The sequence below is a fragment of the Schistosoma haematobium genome, chromosome 2 (genome assembly GCF_000699445.3).
Source record: "Schistosoma haematobium chromosome 2, whole genome shotgun sequence".
NCBI classification, from domain to species: domain Eukaryota; kingdom Metazoa; phylum Platyhelminthes; class Trematoda; order Strigeidida; family Schistosomatidae; genus Schistosoma; species Schistosoma haematobium.
The window spans coordinates 28,661,928-28,683,180 of NC_067197.1; the positions used below are offsets into that span (position 1 = coordinate 28,661,928).

At 38.9% G+C, this 21,253-nt stretch overlaps 1 protein-coding gene across 1 annotated transcript; it reads right to left on the reverse strand.

Moving 5' to 3' along the window:
* Window positions 1-1,970: 1,970 nt before the first annotated feature.
* Window positions 1,971-2,447, reverse strand: RPS30A (ribosomal protein S30A; the record flags this gene model as incomplete). Its single annotated transcript, XM_012938902.2, has 2 exons — window positions 2,199-2,447; window positions 1,971-2,164 (listed from the first exon to the last, which is right to left on the reverse strand). Exons 1-2 carry the CDS (start codon window positions 2,410-2,412, stop codon window positions 1,971-1,973), a joined length of 408 nt encoding a protein of 135 aa, XP_012794356.1. The 5' UTR covers window positions 2,413-2,447.
* Window positions 2,448-21,253: the final 18,806 nt, after the last annotated feature.

Here is a 21,253-nt window from a genome sequence, read left to right on the forward strand (position 1 = left end):
GATTCAGTATCATGATGACACTGTGTTATCTTACAGGTCCTATCATTGTACATGTGGAAAGCATTTAAGGGAGTTACTTGTGTAAGACAATATGACAGAACTTGTCGTAGGAACTGTGGTATAGCTCAGTTATTAGTATATGCATTACGCCGCTGATCAAATTTCACCTTGTAGTTTTAGTTCACTACAAAGTTGGTATAGTCCAGCTTTGTCGAAGACAAACATAGTATTACATCAAAAATATAACGGTGTTTGCGACCTAATAGGTTATCATTTTATTTAGGAATTGTTCTTGAACCCAAGTGTTGGGGAAGATACGAAACTCGAACCGATCAAAGGATTCTCACGTTCTAAAATGAAAAGACAGCTGCCACTCCAGCCTTCATCTAAAAACGCATAATGATCCTAATCTATGAGCACATTTCATTCGCCTTAAAGTAAACTGCTACGTATGATCGACATCTGACCTTAGGCTGAATTCCTGCTTATGACTGGACCTCAACGTCCAATTTATTGCGATGATACATACTAATTACGAAATAACAAACCCGTTTTACCTGGAAGAAAGCACCATAATACAAATAGACGGGAGCAATTCAGTGCACATTTTCTCTGAGTCATATGGTGCTCCTTTATATATTTCTTTACATCCATTTTCATTCGAATTAACTATCCAAATGGTGTCATCATGTGCAAGTTGTGTATTTTCATCTTACTTAGTTTTTATTCTAAGTGATTTTTAGAAAAATTAGTTCTCACTGTGGCATCGTTTGATATTAATAACCTGTGGTGTATGGGGACACTTGCAAACTTGTCTGTTGCACTCCACTGACTTGGTCATTTATCCTAGAATCGAATGAAAATTTCATGTATAATAAACCTCGCATTTCAGCTGTCAGCCTAGATTAAACATTTCAGAACAGTTAAAACATCCATATACCATACAGGATGGAAACAGTTAAGCGGAAAAATATTTTTCTTAATAAGCCAAAGCTTCAAGTAATTAAGTCAACATGTTTGGTGATTGTTGGCAATCACTAGTAACGCCTTATTCTTCAGTTTTGGTAGCTAGGTAGAGATTCTCACAAAGAATTTAAAGCTAAGTGCATTAACATGTACTTGGTCTATGAAATACATTACTGAGATAAGTCTTCTAGATAACTCTTGAAACAATATTTTAGTTTTTTGAATATGAAAGGTAGTGTTGACTTTGAACCAGTCAGTCCCTTTATCAGGATTCCTGTTCATTCTATTAGTTATATTTACTAGGATGAAGACACAAATACCCAAAGTAGCAAAAGAGAAATCACTAATGCCTCGCAAAGTTAGTAACTACCTTCCTAATTCATGTGACTGCAAATGTGAGACCATGGACATCTTAGATTATGACATAAAAACCAAATGTTAAGGTCCCGAATAATAAGAAATCACGATGAAGGGGCAGATAGATGTCCGTCACTTCACACTGAACCCGTCAGGTTTGTTATGAACTAGTGGGCACTTGAAGTATCTACCAACAGATTATACGGTGTTTTGTGACGAAAGTTGCAGGAGTGCATAGTTCTCACAATTGTAACCATATATAAAAATGCTGAAATGCTGAGGAGTATACCTTAACAAGGAGCCACACAATGTTACCAAGTAACATTGTGACACTGCTGTTAACTGCTCTTACAAACCCACTTAATGCATAACTCACCACTCCTTCGAAAGAACAATTCCTCTACTTTGTCGTTTATAGGGTCTAGAGTTTCATGAAGTTCTTTTAACTTTGGGTTTTGATTTCATGAAATATACTTTCAGTACATTAAAGGTAACGACTAGTGACAACTGTTTCAATAATGGTGTCACTCAACACAGCTGGAATAATGACAAGCTGTACTTGAAATTAAACTAGTTTGAGGGCTAAAAAAAACTTGGTACAAAATATAGAGAATAACTTCCAACAAAAGGTTTATTCGACATTCACTTTAGGATGACTTTACATTAGAATTCGGGCCTCTTCTTCTGCCACCAGGTTGTTGTACAACTGCTACAAATCGCTTGTTGTACTGCATCCTACGCTTAGCTCTACCTCGTGGAGACTTCCGTTTTTCTTGTTTTTCAACCTTCGGGGTTTGCCCACGAACTTTACCAGCACGCGCAAGTGATCCGTGTACCTTACCTGAAGAAATGTGGACAGACAAAAAGATACGTACCTCCTAATGCCGGAACAACGACATCGATAGATGCGTCACTCGACAGAGATACCAAAGATTGAGAATCACTAATTAATGATCCACAGTTGTATAACTGCAAGTTATCAAGTGGCAAATTGTCCTTGTTTGCTAGTAAAATCTTTAGATCTGCAGCAGTTGGACAGTCATTTGTGTCTATGACTCGAGTATCAAACGACTTAACGATCACCTTCATGATTCCCAATCAAATAACCTAATCACGCCAAATTTGTAATCCCGCAACTACCTCACTGTATATTGAACCAGTGTTTCGCCTCACATTTCATTTGTTAAACTGTCTTATATCAGGAAGGAATTTTGATAAGGTGTAGAAGTGATTACGAACGGAACATGTTATTAGTTTGAGAAATCTAGCAATACAAAGCAGTCCCATTGCATGTTTATCAAATAAGTAATAACCTATTAATAAGCCAGGTAAACTTAATATTTCGTAAACAGCCTCGATTCTTCATCGTTTTTCATCGCGATATATTTTCAGCATTATATTTTAGCATCTCAGGCGAGGCAAACAGGTTTTTACAAGGACAATTTGACTGCTAAAGACAGTGACTGTTGTGAACCGTGATAGATATTTTGTTATTTGGAGAATTACATACTAGAGTTGAGCGCGTTCACTAAAGATTCTGAAATGGAGGGGCCGTCAATTCCGAAAGTATATAATGAGGACGATCACATGCAATAAGTTGTGACATTATTTGCTTAGAGTTCGGTCATTCGAAGAAATTATCTATTTATTTGAAACCAATCTTTTGGAATGCGAATGTGGCTCAGTAATCTAGGTCATAGAGAAGAGGTTTTTTGCAAACCCTTTGCTTCTTCATTAGGGAGTTATATTGAGTCGGATTTTTGATCTATTGCCTTTCTTCATTCTTAGAAGTCTTCAAGTGATAGGATGGCCTCATATTCCATAAACATAGCTTTACTACCTGATGGTCCGCACTTTCGAAGCGAATGTGACAGTCTTCAGTTATTACACTGAACAAAACGGTCACCGATGCTATCGGAAGGCACTTGGAATGCTTATGGGAAAATATGTTTAGTGATTTCTTGCTTCTAACTCATACGCGTTTCCTTCCCACTATGGTCACACAACTATGGACCATATATATTGACGTAAATCTAGTCTTTTAAAGGTAGGTATCATTGGAATTGGATCAAGAGACGAAGTGCTAAACTCCCAAGTTACCATAATGCGTTGACGTTACAAACATAGCATAGTGAAGGTGATGTGCGGAAACTGCTACATTCATTGTTTAGGAATAGATTTCTACCTACACGTATCAACTTTACATTGTTGTTACGTACAGCATATACTAATTTGACTAACCGTTGGATCAGCGAAAGATATAACTCACGATTAAGGTATATCTCGCGATTTATGATCACATTTATTGGAGACAAACGCATATATTTTAACTGAAAACAAAAAATTTAAACCATACTGTGAATCTAGGCCCTCCCAACAACGAAGCAGCACCAACGGACCTCCCATTCAATTTCAATAAAGCAAGAACAAACACTGATACAAAATAGTATGAATTCATAGTATTTCGAGATTTCTCGTCAGCTGCATACAATAAATATGTAGTAGAATTTTACATTGAGATAAGAAATAGGGTAAAACGATTGACATAAATGAATGCAAATGATTAGAATGACAAAGGTTTACAATAATAACTATATATAAATATATATGCAAGAACAGGTCAGAGGTTAATTAGTGTTAGAATTAAGAAAACAATTGAGGAAAGATGTTCTAATGGTCTAGTGGAATTATACATTGTGTGATAATTTTAGAGGTTGTGGAGATAGACCTGACAACCTTATTTTGTAAATAGTTTTCAATGTTATTTGTATTTGTTTTGTCAATTTTTCACTGTATGTACATTTATCATTAAATGACTTTACGTGTTGTTTTAGTCAATGACCTTGAACACTTTTTCCGTTATGCTACTACATAGCGTGACATATTCTTTCTGGCTAACAAATACATTACTACTCACACATCCCTCGTTCTATTTTCATTTGTGATTGAGTTAGCTGAATTCTAAATCAAATATTATCACTATTTATAGACTGTAATTGGAATATATCACATTCTACGTGGGATTATATCACTAGAGAGTTCGCCAACCTGCTCAGAATTATCAAACATTTGTAATTGTGGATTTACATTACCGGACCTAATCAGAACACGCAACCTTTGGTCAATTTAAGTAACGTCCCTAATTTGTTATTGTATTTATAATATTTAACTTGTAAATATTAATATTACTATTGATTGTTATTAACTTTGTTGATACCTTTTGCGTTTATATATTGTCTGGTCCACCACAATTATTTGGTGAGCCTCGATTATTTTTTTATAGACATTTACTATATATATCTACATAATTTTTTATTATTATTAATTGGCACGACACCATTTCTTGTTTTTGACATAATGAACTCTCCTAATAAACTTATCGATATTGATAGCCCATCAACCAACCCCTTTCATTCATCACAGCCAGAAGATAATGTTTTAAACTCAATCAACGCTATTTCTGAACTAAGATTACCAACGTACGGTGTTAATAATCCCAGGATCTGGTTTGCACAGGTTGAGGCATTATTTTTGTCGAGAGGTATACGCTCGCAAGCGACAAAATATGCATACATCGTTGGAGCATTACCCATAGAAGTGGCAGCAGAAGTCGGAGACCTGATAGATAACGTACCAGAAACGGACCCCTATGACAAAATAAAAGCCGCAGTAATCCACCGTACTTCGCAGTCTGATGAAAAACGCTTACGGCAACTACTCACCGCATGCGAGTTAGGGGACAAAAGACCTTCACAGTTGCTTAGACATATGAGACAACTGGCAGGCTCCTACAAAGTAGACGAGACGCTGCTTAAGCAAATGTGGTTACAAAGGTTACCACATAATGTTAGACAAATTCTCAGTATTTCAGGAACTTCTGTCACTCTTGACGATTTAGCTGATATGGCTGATAAGATGATGGAAATATATCCCGATAGTCGGGGAATTAACGCAGTACAACCCTCTAGTAGAGACGCTATGAACCCTCCTCTTGACATTCAGCAACAAATGGCACACTTAACACAGCAGCTAGCATCACTGCAGGCGACTATTTCCACCATCCATTCTCGACGCCCCAGATCTACGTCCAGAAGGAGATCAGTATCCAGACATCGTCTTAGGTCACCTAAGCGGGCAGCCGGAATTTGTTGGTATCATTCGAATTATGGTGAGAAAGCACGTCGTTGCACAAAATCGTGCAACTTCACGACAAGCAAGCCAGACCATCAGGGAAACGAAGTGGCCAGACAGTAATAGCGGCAGCTGTTACTGGCCAACATGTCAGCCGCCTATTCCACATCAGGGATCGTATTTCTGGCTCAGACTTCTTAGTCGATACTGGAGCAGAAATCAGCATCATCCCACTCCATCTCTCACGCAGACAACATACGACAAGCACTAAATTGTCCTTAGTAGCGGCTAATGAATCAATTATCAAAACGTACGGTGAGCAATCACTTATATTAGATCTCGGGCTCCGCAGAAGATTCACATGGGTATTCATAGTTGCTCAAGTCAAACGACCCATCCTCGGGGCTGATTTTCTTAGTGCGTACAACCTGTTAGTTGATATGACCAACAAGAGATTAATCGACGTAAACACACGTTTACAGGTAAATGGTACACTCTCCAACGACAACGAAATCTATGGTGTTCGAATAATGAAGCCTGTGAACAACGTTTTCAACGACATCCTGTCAGAATTCGAGTGCATCACCAGGGTGGACTACCGAAACGAATGTACCACCCACCATGTACAACATCACATTACTACCGCTGGCCCTCCAATACGCGCCCGGCCAAGAAGACTACCACCAGATAAGCTAACAATTGCTAAGCGAGAATTCGAGCACATGATGCAACTAGGCATCATTAGGCAGTCTAGCAGCCCATGGGCTTCCCCACTACACATGGTCCCGAAAAAAGATCAAGATTGGCGCCCCTGTGGAGACTACCGCCGTTTAAACAACCTGACTATTCCGGATCGATACCCCATTCCTCACTTACACGACTTTTCTTTGAATCTACACGGAAAACGGATCTTTTCGAAGTTAGATCTTGTCCGAGCTTATCATCAAATACCGATGGCACCTGAGGATATCGAAAAAACAGCCGTAATCACACCTTTTGGCCTGTTCGAATTCTTAAGAATGCCTTTCGGATTAAAAAATGCTGCCCAAACCTTTCAGAGATTCATCGACGAAGTAACCAGAGGGTTGGATTTTGTTTTTGTCTATGTCGACGACGTTTTAATCGCCAGTTCTTCCACTGAAGAACATGTTCAGCACTTACATACACTTTTCAAACGTTTCAAAAGTTATGGTGTTGCAATCAATCCTTCGAAGTGTATATTCGGTGCCTCCGCTCTGGAGTTCCTGGGTCATTACATTGATTCACAAGGAATTAAACCGTTGGAAAAAAAAGTCGAAGCCATTGTCAACTTTCCTGAACCCAAGTCGATAAAAGCATTACGCCGGTTCCTGGGAATGTGCAATTTTTACCGACGTTTTCTCCCTAGCTGTGCGGCCATTTTACAACCTTTGACGGATCTACTGAAGACCGATAAAACCGCAACTAAGACCAAAAAAGAGAATACTTTCATGTAAACACCTGAGGCCAGAGAGGCTTACGCAAAAGCGAAATTGATGATATCCAATGCTACCATGCTACAGCACCTAAACACCGATCCCACAACAAACCTCATCCTCTGCACGGACGCCTCCCAGAAAGCAGTAGGAGCAGTATTACAGCAATGCGTTAACGACAAGATTACTCCTATAGCTTTCTTTTCCAAACGATTATCACCAACTCAAGAGCGCTATAGCACCTTCGGACGCGAACTTCTGGCTATGTACTTAGCTTTAAAACACTTCAACTTCCTGCTTCAGGGACGTGATTTCACCATTATGACTGATCATAAACCACTTTGCTATTCTTTCAACACGTCCCACGACAGACATTCTCCACGGGAAGCCAGACAACTGGATAACATTTCTCAATTCACTACGGACATCCAATTCATCAAAGGCTCCTCCAACATTGTCGCTGACGCTCTATCTAGGAAGGATATCAATATGGTGGTACACAACCACAACATCAGCCTTGAAGCTTTAGCTAAACTACAAGTGGACGATGCAGATTTGAAGACCTGCAAAGAGAAGTCTTACTTGAACCTTAAACCTGTACCCATTCCTTTCTCAGACGCATCTATTATTTGCGACACTTCAACGGGTAACAATCGCCCCTTTGTGCCACAACCCTGTCGACGAAAAATATTCCAACAGCTACATGGACTGTCGCATCCGGGCATCAGAGCTACCACGAAGCTTATCACAGAACGCTTTGTTTGGCCAAAAATCAATTCGGATGTTAAGCGATGGACACGTAACTGCCTCCAGTGCCAACGCAGCAAAATCCAAAAACACTATCAGCCCGATCGGGGAATTCCCCATTCCCGACAAACGTTTTCAACATATTCACTTGGATTTAGTTGGGCCACTGCCTCCGTCAAACTCCTTCACCCACATTCTCACTGCGGTGGACAGGTTCACAAGATGGGCCATAGCCTGCCCTATAAAAGACACTTCGGCAGAAACGGTGTCTTCAGTCTTCCTCGACCGCTGAATATCTAACTACGGAGTACCTTACATCGTCACTACCGACCGTGGTCCCCAGTTTCAGTCTATTTTATTTCAGGAATTCACAAGACTTCTGGGCGTAAACCACATCAAAACAACAGCCTACCACCCAGCAGCTAACAGCTTGGTCGAAAGATTTCACCGCCAATTGAAAAGCTCGCTGATGGCACAAAATGATACGACAAAATGGAGTGACGCATTACCACTTGTACTCCTGGGTATCCGTTCAACTATAAAGGAAGATATAGGTTGTACAGCCGCTGAGCTAGTTTACGGTACAACCCTTACATTACCAGGTCAACTAGTGGACCCAAACACTTTAACACCAACGGACCCAAGTCGTTTTGCTAGCCAACTGCTGCAGACCATGCAACAGATCAAAGCCATACCGCCTCGTGAACATAACAATCGAATACAACTCGATAGAAATCTAGAAACATGCAAGTTTGTCTTTGTTCGAGTAGATGCTGTCAAAAAACCATTGAAACAACCATACGAAGGTCCATATAAAGTAATTAAACGCACACAAAAATACTTCATCATCAGCAGAGATGGCAAAAAGCAGACTATTTCCATAGACAGAATCAAACCTGCTTTCTATGAATCTACTCGAGTCAAAGAAGACAACGCCGTTGACAATCGACCCCTTTCACCAGTGACTGAAAAACCAGTGGAGGATAAAAAACTTAATACTAAGCCTTCTTGTTTAACACGCTCCGGCAGACCTATAAACAAACCCAAGCGTTATGTCCATTTCGTCGATTAAAAAAAAACAAATTTTTTTTCCTTTCCACAGTGTACATAATCACATTTTTCCACAATTGTTCGTTTTGTCACATTTTTTTCATAGAAAAAAATTTGTTACAATAATAAACGAGTAAACTCTATTTAATTATTCATTTGTTGTACACACACAAAAAATAAGCAGTTCATTTTTTTGGGTTCAGTAACAGTTCTGTACATTAGTATCATTGTTAGCAAACCAAGATTTTAAATGACGGTATTCTCATTACATTTGTTTGTCATGCTATGCCACATCACCGCCATTTTCACGCAATAACACACTGTATATTATTAACGTACATGTCATACGCATCTCAACATTGTTAATTGGTTATTATTGTAAATATTATTTTTTTGTATAAAATTTTAATTATTGTTATTGTAACCAGTGTTACCTCCGGATACTCTGGGGGAGCTATGTGGAGATAGACCTGACAACCTTATTTTGTAAATAGTTTTCAATGTTATTTGTATTTGTTTTGTCAATTTTTCACTGTATGTACATTTATCATTAAATGACTTTACGTGTTGTTTTAGTCAATGACCTTGAACACTTTTTCCGTTATGCTACTACATAGCGTGACATATTCTTTCTGGCTAACAAATACATTACTACTCACACATCCCTCGTTCTATTTTCATTTGTGATTGAGTTAGCTGAATTCTAAATCAAATATTATCACTATTTATAGACTGTAATTGGAATATATCACATTCTACGTGGGATTATATCACTAGAGAGTTCGCCAACCTGCTCAGAATTATCAAACATTTATAATTGTGGATTTACATTACCGGACCTAATCAGAACACGCAACCTTTGGTCAATTTAAGTAACGTCCCTAATTTGTTATTGTATTTATAATATTTAACTTGTAAATATTAATATTACTATTGATTGTTATTAACTTTGTTGATACCTTTTGCGTTTATATATTGTCTGGTCCACCACAAGGTAGTTGTAAGATCCAAACTACGGTTTGGAATGAAGGACAGCTGTCTGGATGAGTTAGATACGCGCCCTCGCCCGATTGAAACCAAAACAAAGTAATTGGGTAAGATGACGGTTCTATAATTTATCATAAATTTAAGTGTACATTATTACCTAAACAAATATAACCACTCAGCTATCCAACTAATAATTGTTCAATTGATCAAATCTGAACAATCACCACAAATAAATGTTATTCTATCCTGTCTGGATAGATCACGTACAGATTCGTTCAAAAGGTAATAATTGGTCGCTCTATAACACAGAGTGTTTTCAATTCTGGAAGAGTGCTTCAATTCACAACCAAAATGCACAATTCCAGTCAACACAGGTCAAGCAATCAAAAGCAGGGATAAACCAAAATGGCTGCCGCCCAGACTTAGTATAAAGTAAAACAACATAAGTGCAGTTCGGGAAGAAACATGGGGAATTAGTGAAGGTGTAGTAAAAACGAAAACTATAATAAAATACAAATATTAACAATTCAATTGTAGCCAAAAAGTTAACAATGTACAACTAAAAGAATCAATAGGAACAAAGTGCAAGTATATATATGGAGGGATTTTCACAAACACACAAAGCATTCAAAATGGATCTTACACCGGCCCCCAAAATCCCTCCATGTCACACAAGCTACCTTGATGCCTATGGTCGTGGTTCATTATGTAGCATATGACACTATAGGAACGAGTAGGACTTACAACAGTACGCCTACTCGACCTACCTACATTAATGACAACAAAGACTAATCCGAAGCTTCAAGGAGACCTGTTTCACTTGTTCTCTGGTGTTCAACAATAACACTCGTGGTATAGACCTAGTCACTCTTCCCCAAACTCCACCCATGCTGTTGGATGAGGGTCTCGCTGACAATTCACTATTTATCTTCTGCTGATTCGACTGTTGCACAAACTTCCTTAACTCAGAAACTGCCCACACGAAGCTTGACGCACTGTCACTGTAAATCTCCGGAGGTTTCCTTCTTCTTCCAATACAACGTAATAAGGCCATTATAAATGAATCAGTAATCAAACTACACATCATTTCAATATGTACTGCTCATGTTCGCAAACAAGTAAACACATATCCATACCCTTTTTCTAATGATCTTCTTATGTGTTCTTTAGGACAATGTCTAATTATCATTTCCGTCACTAAGTGTCGACTGGGTAAAAGTACTGGATGTTTAAAAGCATTTGGGAAGTCTGAGTATCTTAGTCGACCTCCACCGCAGAGTAACCCATCAAGCATTATCGGTGATAAGCCCTTCAGATTATTGTGACTAACTACTTTACCATTGTTTTTAAATCCACTAAGTATTTCTCCATACACTTCTTTCTGAACCATCAATAAAATCTTACGCTTGGCGATGTCAAGCTCTTTGACCTTTAAACATCCTAGATGAACGGATCCTTCATGACTCGGGGAACGAAGTACCATCAGGAACTCTATGAACCTTTTAAGCCAGGCTACGGCCCTGACTAATTTCAACCACTCGGAGTAATAAGAGAGAATAGGTGACATGTTGTACTTTATACTACTCAAGTTAACCACAGCAGTTTTTCTAAACTCACTATCGTCAGAGAATATTTGTGCGGTCTTATTGAAGGCAAAGTTCGCACGAAACGGTGATGATGTGGCACCAAATGCATGAGTTGTCATTTGAAACTCAGATGGTTCCCTCGACATGTCCCCCTCCTGCCACCACAGAAATCTTGAAGCTCCTCGACCACACTCAGGAAACTTCACTTCTATGAACATTTCTTCAACATCTGCAGGGATTGCAACTGTCTCCTTGCGAAAACTTAATAATATGAACATTAACTCAGCAGTGGTGTCGGGTTCTTGATAAATCATATCATTCATGGGAACCCCTGCAAACTCGGCGGCACAATCAAGGACCACTCTAAGTTCTTCTGGTTTCTTGATGTTTAACACTGCATGATGAGGTGGATACCCTCGAGGGCGATAATTAGGCTGCAAATATATTTCAAGGACCCTCTCCGCATAAATCTTAGTGAATTTACTCTCAATACTGTTGATATACCTGATGTGCAGACTGACATCCTTCGACAACATACCCTTCAAACTTTGTAATCTACGGTTTGCTACTTCATAATTATCCACTTTCATATCTGGATTCTTTTTCCACGGTATAGAAACTACAAAATGACCACTGTCGAAGCGCGTGCCACCTTCCACAATCTTTATAGCCGCCTTGTCGTCTACTGATAATGATTTATCACTTGAATAAGCATCTGAAAACTCTACATCATAAAGCTCACGTATTTCGTTCTCTAATGTCTGTACCTTACTGGTATGGTTAACAACTCTTTTCCTATATTCCGAATATGACGCAGGTCCGAAAACCGTCCACTTCAGCAACGTTTTCACAGCGTACGGGTTCTTCCTTCCACCCAACCGTTGGTCTAACACCCAATGTGCTTCTGGTACGTCGCAACCAATCAACAGTAAAACTTCTTCAGAATCTAGGCTATCTATTGGCACATCACTTAAATGCGGCCACTTAACTAGGTTGTTCATTGCTGATTTTGTTGGCTTATGACCTGGCATACTTGCTACAATCAGAGCTCCTTCAATAGTAACATGTTCAGATTGATCTGAAGAATATACCTCAAAAGGCGCACTCGTGACCTTCATTGTTCTATTACCGCCCACAGTCTCAACTACCACTAATGCTTGGTCTTCGTTCAGCCCGAGAGACCTCAAACAGTTTGATTTTATCAGTGTCACATCAGAACCGTTGTCCAACAGAGCATAACCCACAATCTCGGCTTTTCGCGATTTCAACCGTACGGGAATCGTGCCTAAACACACTTGACTGATTAGTGATTTAGTGTATCCGCAACAATTCGAGATACCAGGTTTATCACTTTCGCTGTGCAACAAAGAATGGTGTTTCTTTTCACAACCATCAACGTTACAGAGCCTTGTCACCTTACATTCATTAACCTTATGTCCTTGTCTAAGACAAACAAAACAGATACCCTTGCTTTTAGCGTGAGACCATCAGTCTTGAACTGTAAGCGCTAAGAACTGTGGACATTTGTCAACAGCATGGCCGTGGGAACACATACTGCATTTAGTTTTCGTAGTCGAACTATTCCTTTGCTCCGATTGCACGTGACAGTTCGTCTTTAGGTTATGTCCTTTTCTTGAACGATTTGCTAACCGTCCAAATCTACTACAAGCCACTCTCGCACGCGATGCGATAAACTGAGTGAGCTCGTTAAAGGTCGGTTCCCTGTTATCTTCAGTCAATTCGTCCACCCGGTCCGCCCACTGGGTTTGCATAGGTTGAGGCAAGAGTCTCACTATTCTTTCCAAAGTAACCAAGGAATTTGGATCCGAGGCATAATTCATCTGTTCCAAGACCATGGCACAGTTTTCCATTTTAATAGCCAAGTTTGTTAGTTGCTCTCCGTCAGTCTAATCAAAATTCACCGCATTGAATAAGTCCTCTAGTGTCTCTCGAGCGATTACATGCGCCTGTCCGAACAACCGTTTTAGGATTTCTTTGGCCTTCTTGTAACCAGAAGAGGCTTCCAACATAATACAACCCTCAATGGCTGTTTTCGCTTTACCCTTACAATAATGTATCAAATAAAGCAAGCGTTGACCATCATCCTTGATCCTTGATTCTACATAGGTCTCAAACTCCCTTAAAAATCTCTAATAACCTCTAGGTTGACCGTCGAAATAACTTAACTCAACCTTGGGTAACTCGGGACCTACGAAAGGCGCCGTAGGCATCGCGCTTTTCGCTTGCTTTACGTCTAAACTAAGGTTTTCTATGCCATCTGTCATTATATCACTAGATTCACTATAATTACAATCGTCCCTATTAGAATATGAACCATGACACATAGAAGCATCATAAGGCACTTGCTTTGATTGAGGGGGTCTATCCTTTTGTTCATCTCATTCTGCTTCCATGAGCCTTGGACTTAATTTCCTTCGACGATTGTTTGGCATCGCAAGCAAACGACCAAATATTCCCAGAGACAATGATTGAAATCAGCGAAACGAAAACCAAACGACTTCGACCAAATTATTTGTTTAGAACTGTAAGATCTAAACTACGGTTTGGAGTGAAGGACAGCTGTCTGGATGAGTTAGATACGCGCCCTCGCCCGATTGAAACCAAAACAAAGTAATTGGGTAAGATGACGGTTCTATAATTTATCATAAATTTAAGTGTACATTATTACCTAAACAAATATAACCACTCAGCTATCCAACTAATAATTGTTCAATTGATCAAATCTGAACAATCACCACAAATAAATGTTATTCTATCCTGTCTGGATAGATCACGTACAGATTCGTTCAAAAGGTAATAATTGGTCGCTCTATAACACAGAGTGTTTTCAATTCTGGAAGAGTGCTTCAATTCACAACCAAAATGCACAATTCCAGTCAACACAGGTCAAGCAATCAAAAGCAGGGATAAACCAAAATGGCTGCCGCCCAGACTTAGTATAAAGTAAAACAACATAAGTGCAGTTCGGGAAGAAACATGGGGAATTAGTGAAGGTGTAGTAAAAACGAAAACTATAATAAAATACAAATATTAACAATTCAATTGTAGCCAAAAAGTTAACAATGTACAACTAAAAGAATCAATAGGAACAAAGTGCAAGTATATATATGGAGGGATTTTCACAAACACACAAAGCATTCAAAATGGATCTTACAGTAGTGAAGGATTCATGGAATTAAGTGATAAAATAGGTTGCGTAATAGTTGAATGGAAGTTGAAAAGCTAACAAAACTTAAGAGGAAAAGTGGGCGAAAGGTTGGTTTACAAGTTCGGTAATGGAGGAGGAGGGGAATATAACACAAATTAAATATTTTAAAAATAATTAAGATTGCGTAAATAACCAACCAATAAAATAAAAATTAAAAAATAAAATGGATTACCAGGGTTATAATAAGTTAACTACTGTCTCTTTCTGAATACATAAATCCGGTTTAAGTTTTCTTATCGCTATCGCTTCGGCAAAACGGATCGCAATCGTACGTTTTTGTCTACTGATAATTTTAAAAGCGTGCGGAATATTGATGGTATGCCCGGTGACAAGTAAATGCCGAGCTATTGCACTACTGAGAGCCTTAGTCCCTTTCGGCCTCAAGTTTTCTGTAACATGCTCAGAAATGCGAACGTGTACTCTTCTCTCAGTTCTTCCAGTGTATGTGCTGTGGCACGTACATGTGAATCGGTGAATGCAATTGGAGCTACTGAGAAAAGAGGACTTGTCGATTTTAGTTTGGTTGAAAGAGCAGTTCGTTTCCCACTCAATTTTGGCCCACCAACAATTGATGAGATCAGCATGGCCATCAGACAAATAAAGAGCGGTAAAGCAGCAGGACCAGACAACATTCCAGAAGAGGCACTAAAAGCTGACATAACAGCACCTGAAAAGGTACTCAACATTCTCCTCAGCAAGATTTAAGATGAAGAACAAGCACCAAAAGACCGGAAAAAGGACACCTGATCAAGATGCCGAAGAATGGTGATCTCAGCAAGTGTGAGAACTGCAGAGGCATAACTCTATCAAAACCAGGAAAAATCTACGACAAGGTGTTGTTAAACGGAATGGAGGACTCCGTAGACACCCAACTTCGAAACCAACAGGATGGATTCTGTAAGGATCGATCGTGTACAGACCAAATAGCAACTCTACGTATCATTGTGGAACAATCAATTGAATGGAATTCACTACTCTACATCACCTTCGTTGACTACGAAAAGGCATTTGATTTCATGGACAGAACAACACTACAGAAGCTTCTTCGATACTACGGCGTGCCTCAGAAGATAGTCAGTATCATACAGAATTCCTATGATGAATTGAACTGCAAAATCGTGCATGGAGGAGAGTTGACAAACTCGTTCGAAGTAAAGACCGGCGTCTGGCAAGGTTACTTACTCTCACTCTTTCTCTTGGTGATCGACTGGATCATGAAGACGTCAACATCTGGGGAGAAGCACGGGATTCGGTGGACATCTAGGATGCAGCTGGAAGATCTAGACTTCGCAGATGATTTGACTCTCCTATCGCAAACGCGACAACAAATGCAGGAGAAGACGACCAGTGTAGCAGTAGCCTCAGCAGCAGTAGGTCTCAATATACGCAAAGAGAAAAGCAAGATTCTCCGATACAACACAGCATGCACCAATCCAATCACAATTGACGGAGAAGATTTGAAAGATGTAAAAACTTTCACATATCTGGGCATTATAATTGATGAAAGCAGTGGATCCAATGCATATGTGAAAGCGCGGATCGGTCAAGGCAGAGCAGTATATTCACAACTGAAATACATCTGGAAATCAAAGCAGTTGTCAACCGACATCAAAGTCAGGATTTTCAATACAAATATCAAAACAGTTCTGCTGTATGGGGCGGAACCCCGGTGAACTACGAAATCCATCATCCAGAAGATACAAGTGTTTATTAATAGTTGTCTGCGCCAAATACTTCGGATCCGTTGAACAGACACTATTAGCAACAACCTACTGTGGGAGAGAACAAACCAGATTGCAGTGGAGGAAGAAATGAAGAAGAAGCGCTGGAAGTGGATAGAACACACAGTGAGGAAATCACTCAACTGTGTCACAAGGCAAGCCCCGCTTGGAATCCTCAAAACCAAAGGAGAAGATGAAGACCAAAGAACAAGTTACGCCAAGAAATGGAGAGAGACATTAGAAGAATGAACAACAACTGGATGGAATTAGAAAGGAATATTCTGGACAGAGTGGGTTGGAGAATGCTAGACGATGGCCTGTGCTCCATTGGGAGTAACAGGCGTAAGTAAGTATGTAATGCTGTCAATCAATAGTGGATTATTCTTCATCTCTAAACCACCAAATAGGGAGCAGTAGTATCATCGTAGTTGCAAACTTCGAAAATACTTGAGCACTCACACGGAGTAGAATCCAAAAACTGTATGTTTTAAAATAAGCTTTTGATCATGTTAGAGTCTGATGGTGTGGTGTGTGCTACTGATGTCGATAGATATAAGTAGTGTGTATCATCAATCGGAAATAAAAAAACCTGGCTGCAGAAGGTTAAGAAGATTGAAGAAATGAGAACGAAAACAGAGAACAATTGCTGTAGAAACGAAAGAACAATCAATTCTGAGACGATTGATTTACATTTTTTAAATGAAGTATTTACTGCATGGTTCTCAGATTTTACTAAGAAATTCTGCAATTTCGTGTTCAAATACTTTCGATTATCCCCTACTCGTGTTTTCGTTCGCTGCACTTAAATAAAGGGTTTGACAGAGAGCAGTCTTCGCCCAGCGTCTTCAGTGAGTATTTATCAGAACCGGTCAGCTACATATCCATCACAAGATGCTTTTACGTAAAGCGATGTAACTGAAAACGTTTGTCAATGATAGTTTCTGTGGATCGGAATAGCTTTGTGTTCTCCGTAAATTAAGCCTTTTTAAATATAATCTGCATCACAGAATGAGTTTTGGTAGGGGATCATAGAGGCTATTGAAAACTAAGCAAATACCTTGTCCGAGTTTCATAGAAAGAAATTAGCGTTGTTCTCCTTAAAATACTAAAAATTCCTATCTCGTTGTTTAGAACAACATATATAAGCGAACAATATTGTTTTCATTTAAATCATCATCAAGCTTTACTCCAATATACATGAATATATTTATGCATGTATAAAACTACTAAACCAACCAAAACAGTTTTAGAGTTAAGGATAAGAATAGGATAGCTTACGCGAATGAACAGTTTTGGTACTATTGTCCACTTCGTAATTAGTACTACTATTGTAATGGACCTAATCCTAAAATTGTAGATATGTCATGATGTGACTGCTTAATCTATAAGATCTTGCGTGAAAGTCACATTATCGTCTATTCTGACTAATCGTATCGTGACAATCAATAATATGATAATTAGAACTTCGGAAGAACACATTTAAGCTGAAGATAGAATAATATATTTTGTGTGAATAAAGACAAGTCATACAGAATGACCACGTCTACGAAGCTGGGCCATGTCATCCAATTAATTCTTCCCGCCTCCCCCATTGTTGTCCTGCTCTCCACGTTCACTGTTAAATGTGCATTTTCTCAGTTATCTCATGTTCAGCTTTGAGGATTGTGTGGTTAGAAAATAGAAAACCGAGTGTTACTTCATATGAAGATGTTCCTGTTTTTCATTGTATATTTAGTGTTGTGGCAGGACGTAAGGGGCTCATAACTTTTCAAAAACTATTCTCATGAAGATTAATATTTTTCTTATTGAATTTCGATGCGCTAATAACAACGAATTTCTACTGTTTACGCTTACTTTCATAACTTGAAATTCTGGTTACATCCTTGTTATTAGGTCTGAGATCTTATTTCTTGCCACCAATTGACGGTTTCGGGAGTAATGAGACTGGTCTTTAACAGGCTGAATCTTTTCTACTTCATCCTCAAAGGTTGGAGGGGGAACAGCTTGTTTTCATTCTATCGGCAGTCGGTGCGACTCTAGTAAGTAGCTAAACGGACCATGCACTTGTGTGCTGAAAGGGTTCCACATACTGTTTCAGGGTTGTACGTCGGATGCTGTCACATCCATGATAGAAGCAATTGTGGTTATCAAGGGGACACGTAGCATAACACTTACGCGCACGCCTTAAACCAACCCTTGGACAGTATCATTACTCTCTGCCAGCTCCCTCAGATTTATTCATTATGCTAAATGAGAACGCACAACGGCTGTGCTACAACACATCAGTGACAATAGTTTCCGTCTACGTCCAGAAAAGTGCCAATATTTCTTAAAGTCGGTAAAGTACTTGGGATTTGTCTTTGACGCCTCAGGCCACCGACCAGAATCTGAAAACATTCAGGCTGTTCGACTGATGTCGACTGCCACCAATGTCTCTGTCCTATGATCTATATTGTGACCAATTGGCTACTACTCAGTCTTTGTGCCGTCTATGCATGACATCCGAACCCACTGAATAAGAACAACATCAGGAATTGGACAAAAAGATGTGAAGTAGCTTTTGGCAAACCAAAGACGATTACTAGCTCTAAATTACTACTGATACACTACAGTTTGTCCATGCCGGTCCACACGAGTATGGACGACTCAGCGTTTACAGTCGTTGCCGTCGTCTCATTAATTTCCGGGTGCAACGGAAAAGGCTGTTCTACATGCATCTTACACACTAACTACGGCGGAAAAGAAATGGTCAGATAGAGATGAGTAACTTTTCATTGTCTTCGTTGTGAGTCGTTTTCACAAGATTTTATATGGTCGAATGTTAACTCCGCTATCAGACCATTAGACACTGATCACAAATTTTGGCCTAATTGTTTAAGAACCAAGACTTCCTAAATAGACCGTAATGAACTGAGAATATCACCTGAAGGCTGACCTTGACTAATTTTGTTGATGAAGATAATTTAATTGGAGGGTGACCATAATATTACTAGAGTAAAACTGTTGCTTACCTGCCTCAATCGACCTTAAACATTCAGTCGTATTTACTTCAGGAACTAACACCGATCAAAATGATATTCACCAGCCAAAATGTACCAAACTAAGGGTACGTTCATTTCATTCAAGCTGTATTAATAGAGATGATTTGATTGCTTTGAAGACCAATAGAACTTTAAGGTCGCACAAAGAAAGCGGCTTGAGAATGTTGCTCATTGATGATAGTCCCCACATTGGATTTGCTGTTCTATTTTATACGAACGGAAAAACATCGTTTGACATTGCGACTCCAATTATTGTGAGTCCCGTTTAGTTTATATTCTACCGGTTATAACAACTTAACTTTACTAGCATTCAGCGGTTTTATGTCTTCTAACTTATCAGCCTTGTAAATCGAATTCCTTTCTGTAATTGTCTTTCATCAGCTTTCAATCCTAAACTAGATGGTTAAGAGAAACTCGATAATATTCTTTTAGGATTTTAACATTATGGATAAAATAGTTATTTACTTCCTTGTTTTACGCAGACATTACATACATTTTCCAGCACATCGCCTTACTCTTATATCTATAGGCACATGCACAGAAAATTTGGGAAGTGATCTGTCAAAGCTACTCTCTGAAATTGGCTTGAGATAGATCATTTTTATCACGTAACTCACAACATCGGATAAACCATGGGGAATATTTCTAAACCACTTAAGACCATGTAGTAATTTATATCATTATATTGAACAACGGGTTCGTGTGAATACCATTCCTCTTTTAAATGCGTGGGAGTGGAGTATGGTGTCGTAACAATAAGCGATTTCACTAACTGATAATTTTATTATGAGTTGTGGTAAGGCTCAGTGACATAGTTCAGCATATTCGTATGCCACATATTTTGATAAACCTGTGGGCAAACTGACGAATTCTTTTCCCACTTATTATATTTTATTTGCTTATGGAGAAATTGGATTGTTCTTTAGGATATGTTAGTTGTATTTCCGGATTTTTTCAATACAATTGTTACCCAAGCAACAGCGATGTACATTGTTGTTAACGTCAACAAGTGTTGTTTCTAAACTCAGCTAGTTATTAAGCAGAACCAAAAAGATATATTGTAGGCATAGACTAGTTAATTTTGCTGCATGCATTAAATTCTTGTTTGTTTAACTAATCAATCTGTCCATGATATCCACATTAATTTGCGTCGATATACCATTTATTATGGAGAGGGTTGTGTAACCAGTGTATTAGACAGGAGTGATAGTACGGTTGTTTCTTAGCGCTTTCTATTGTAACAAACAGCCTTCCTTATTCTAACTTCGACATTCCTTCCATCATTTGAACCCATCCCATCTTGTTACATCTCACAACTCATCGTTCTTTAATACTGTGTTCTTTCATCCGAGGACTTCAATGACATTGCGCTCTAGTAACAACAGATGGTACGAATTTTACCTACTAATTTATAGAAATTAGGTATGATATCATACCTTTGTCGATTCCATTGCAAACTGTCAGGCATTGTCTTTAGTTTACATCCGAGCTCCTTTCCGCCCTTTGTTCCTTATGTTCTTCAGCATCATGTTCTCAGTGCACACATATGAAGGTTCTTGTTGCCTGAACTACATTTAACGCACGCGTTCCTCAAGGTCACAGTTCATACCAAGTGCCGTTCGTATGTACTTTAAGACAACTATAAACCTCATTAAAGGTTATATTGCACAAATACTTGGTACAACCAGAACTCTCACACAACAATAACGAGTTCGAACCTGTTGCGCGGTGCCATTTTCGAACGAGTCTATGAAAACTACACTCGTAGTGCAATACTAAAACATGAACCCAATCATTAACTCTTTTGGACATCTGCTCGAAAGCATTGTCTTTATTTATTGATTTCATCTACTTAACGACCATGCTTGGGAAGCATACGATGTGCAAACCAATGTCATAAATTGTAGATCGTTCATGTATAAATGGAGTGTACCTACCCTGGCAGAAATGAATCATTATATTACATTATATATTAGTTAGTGAG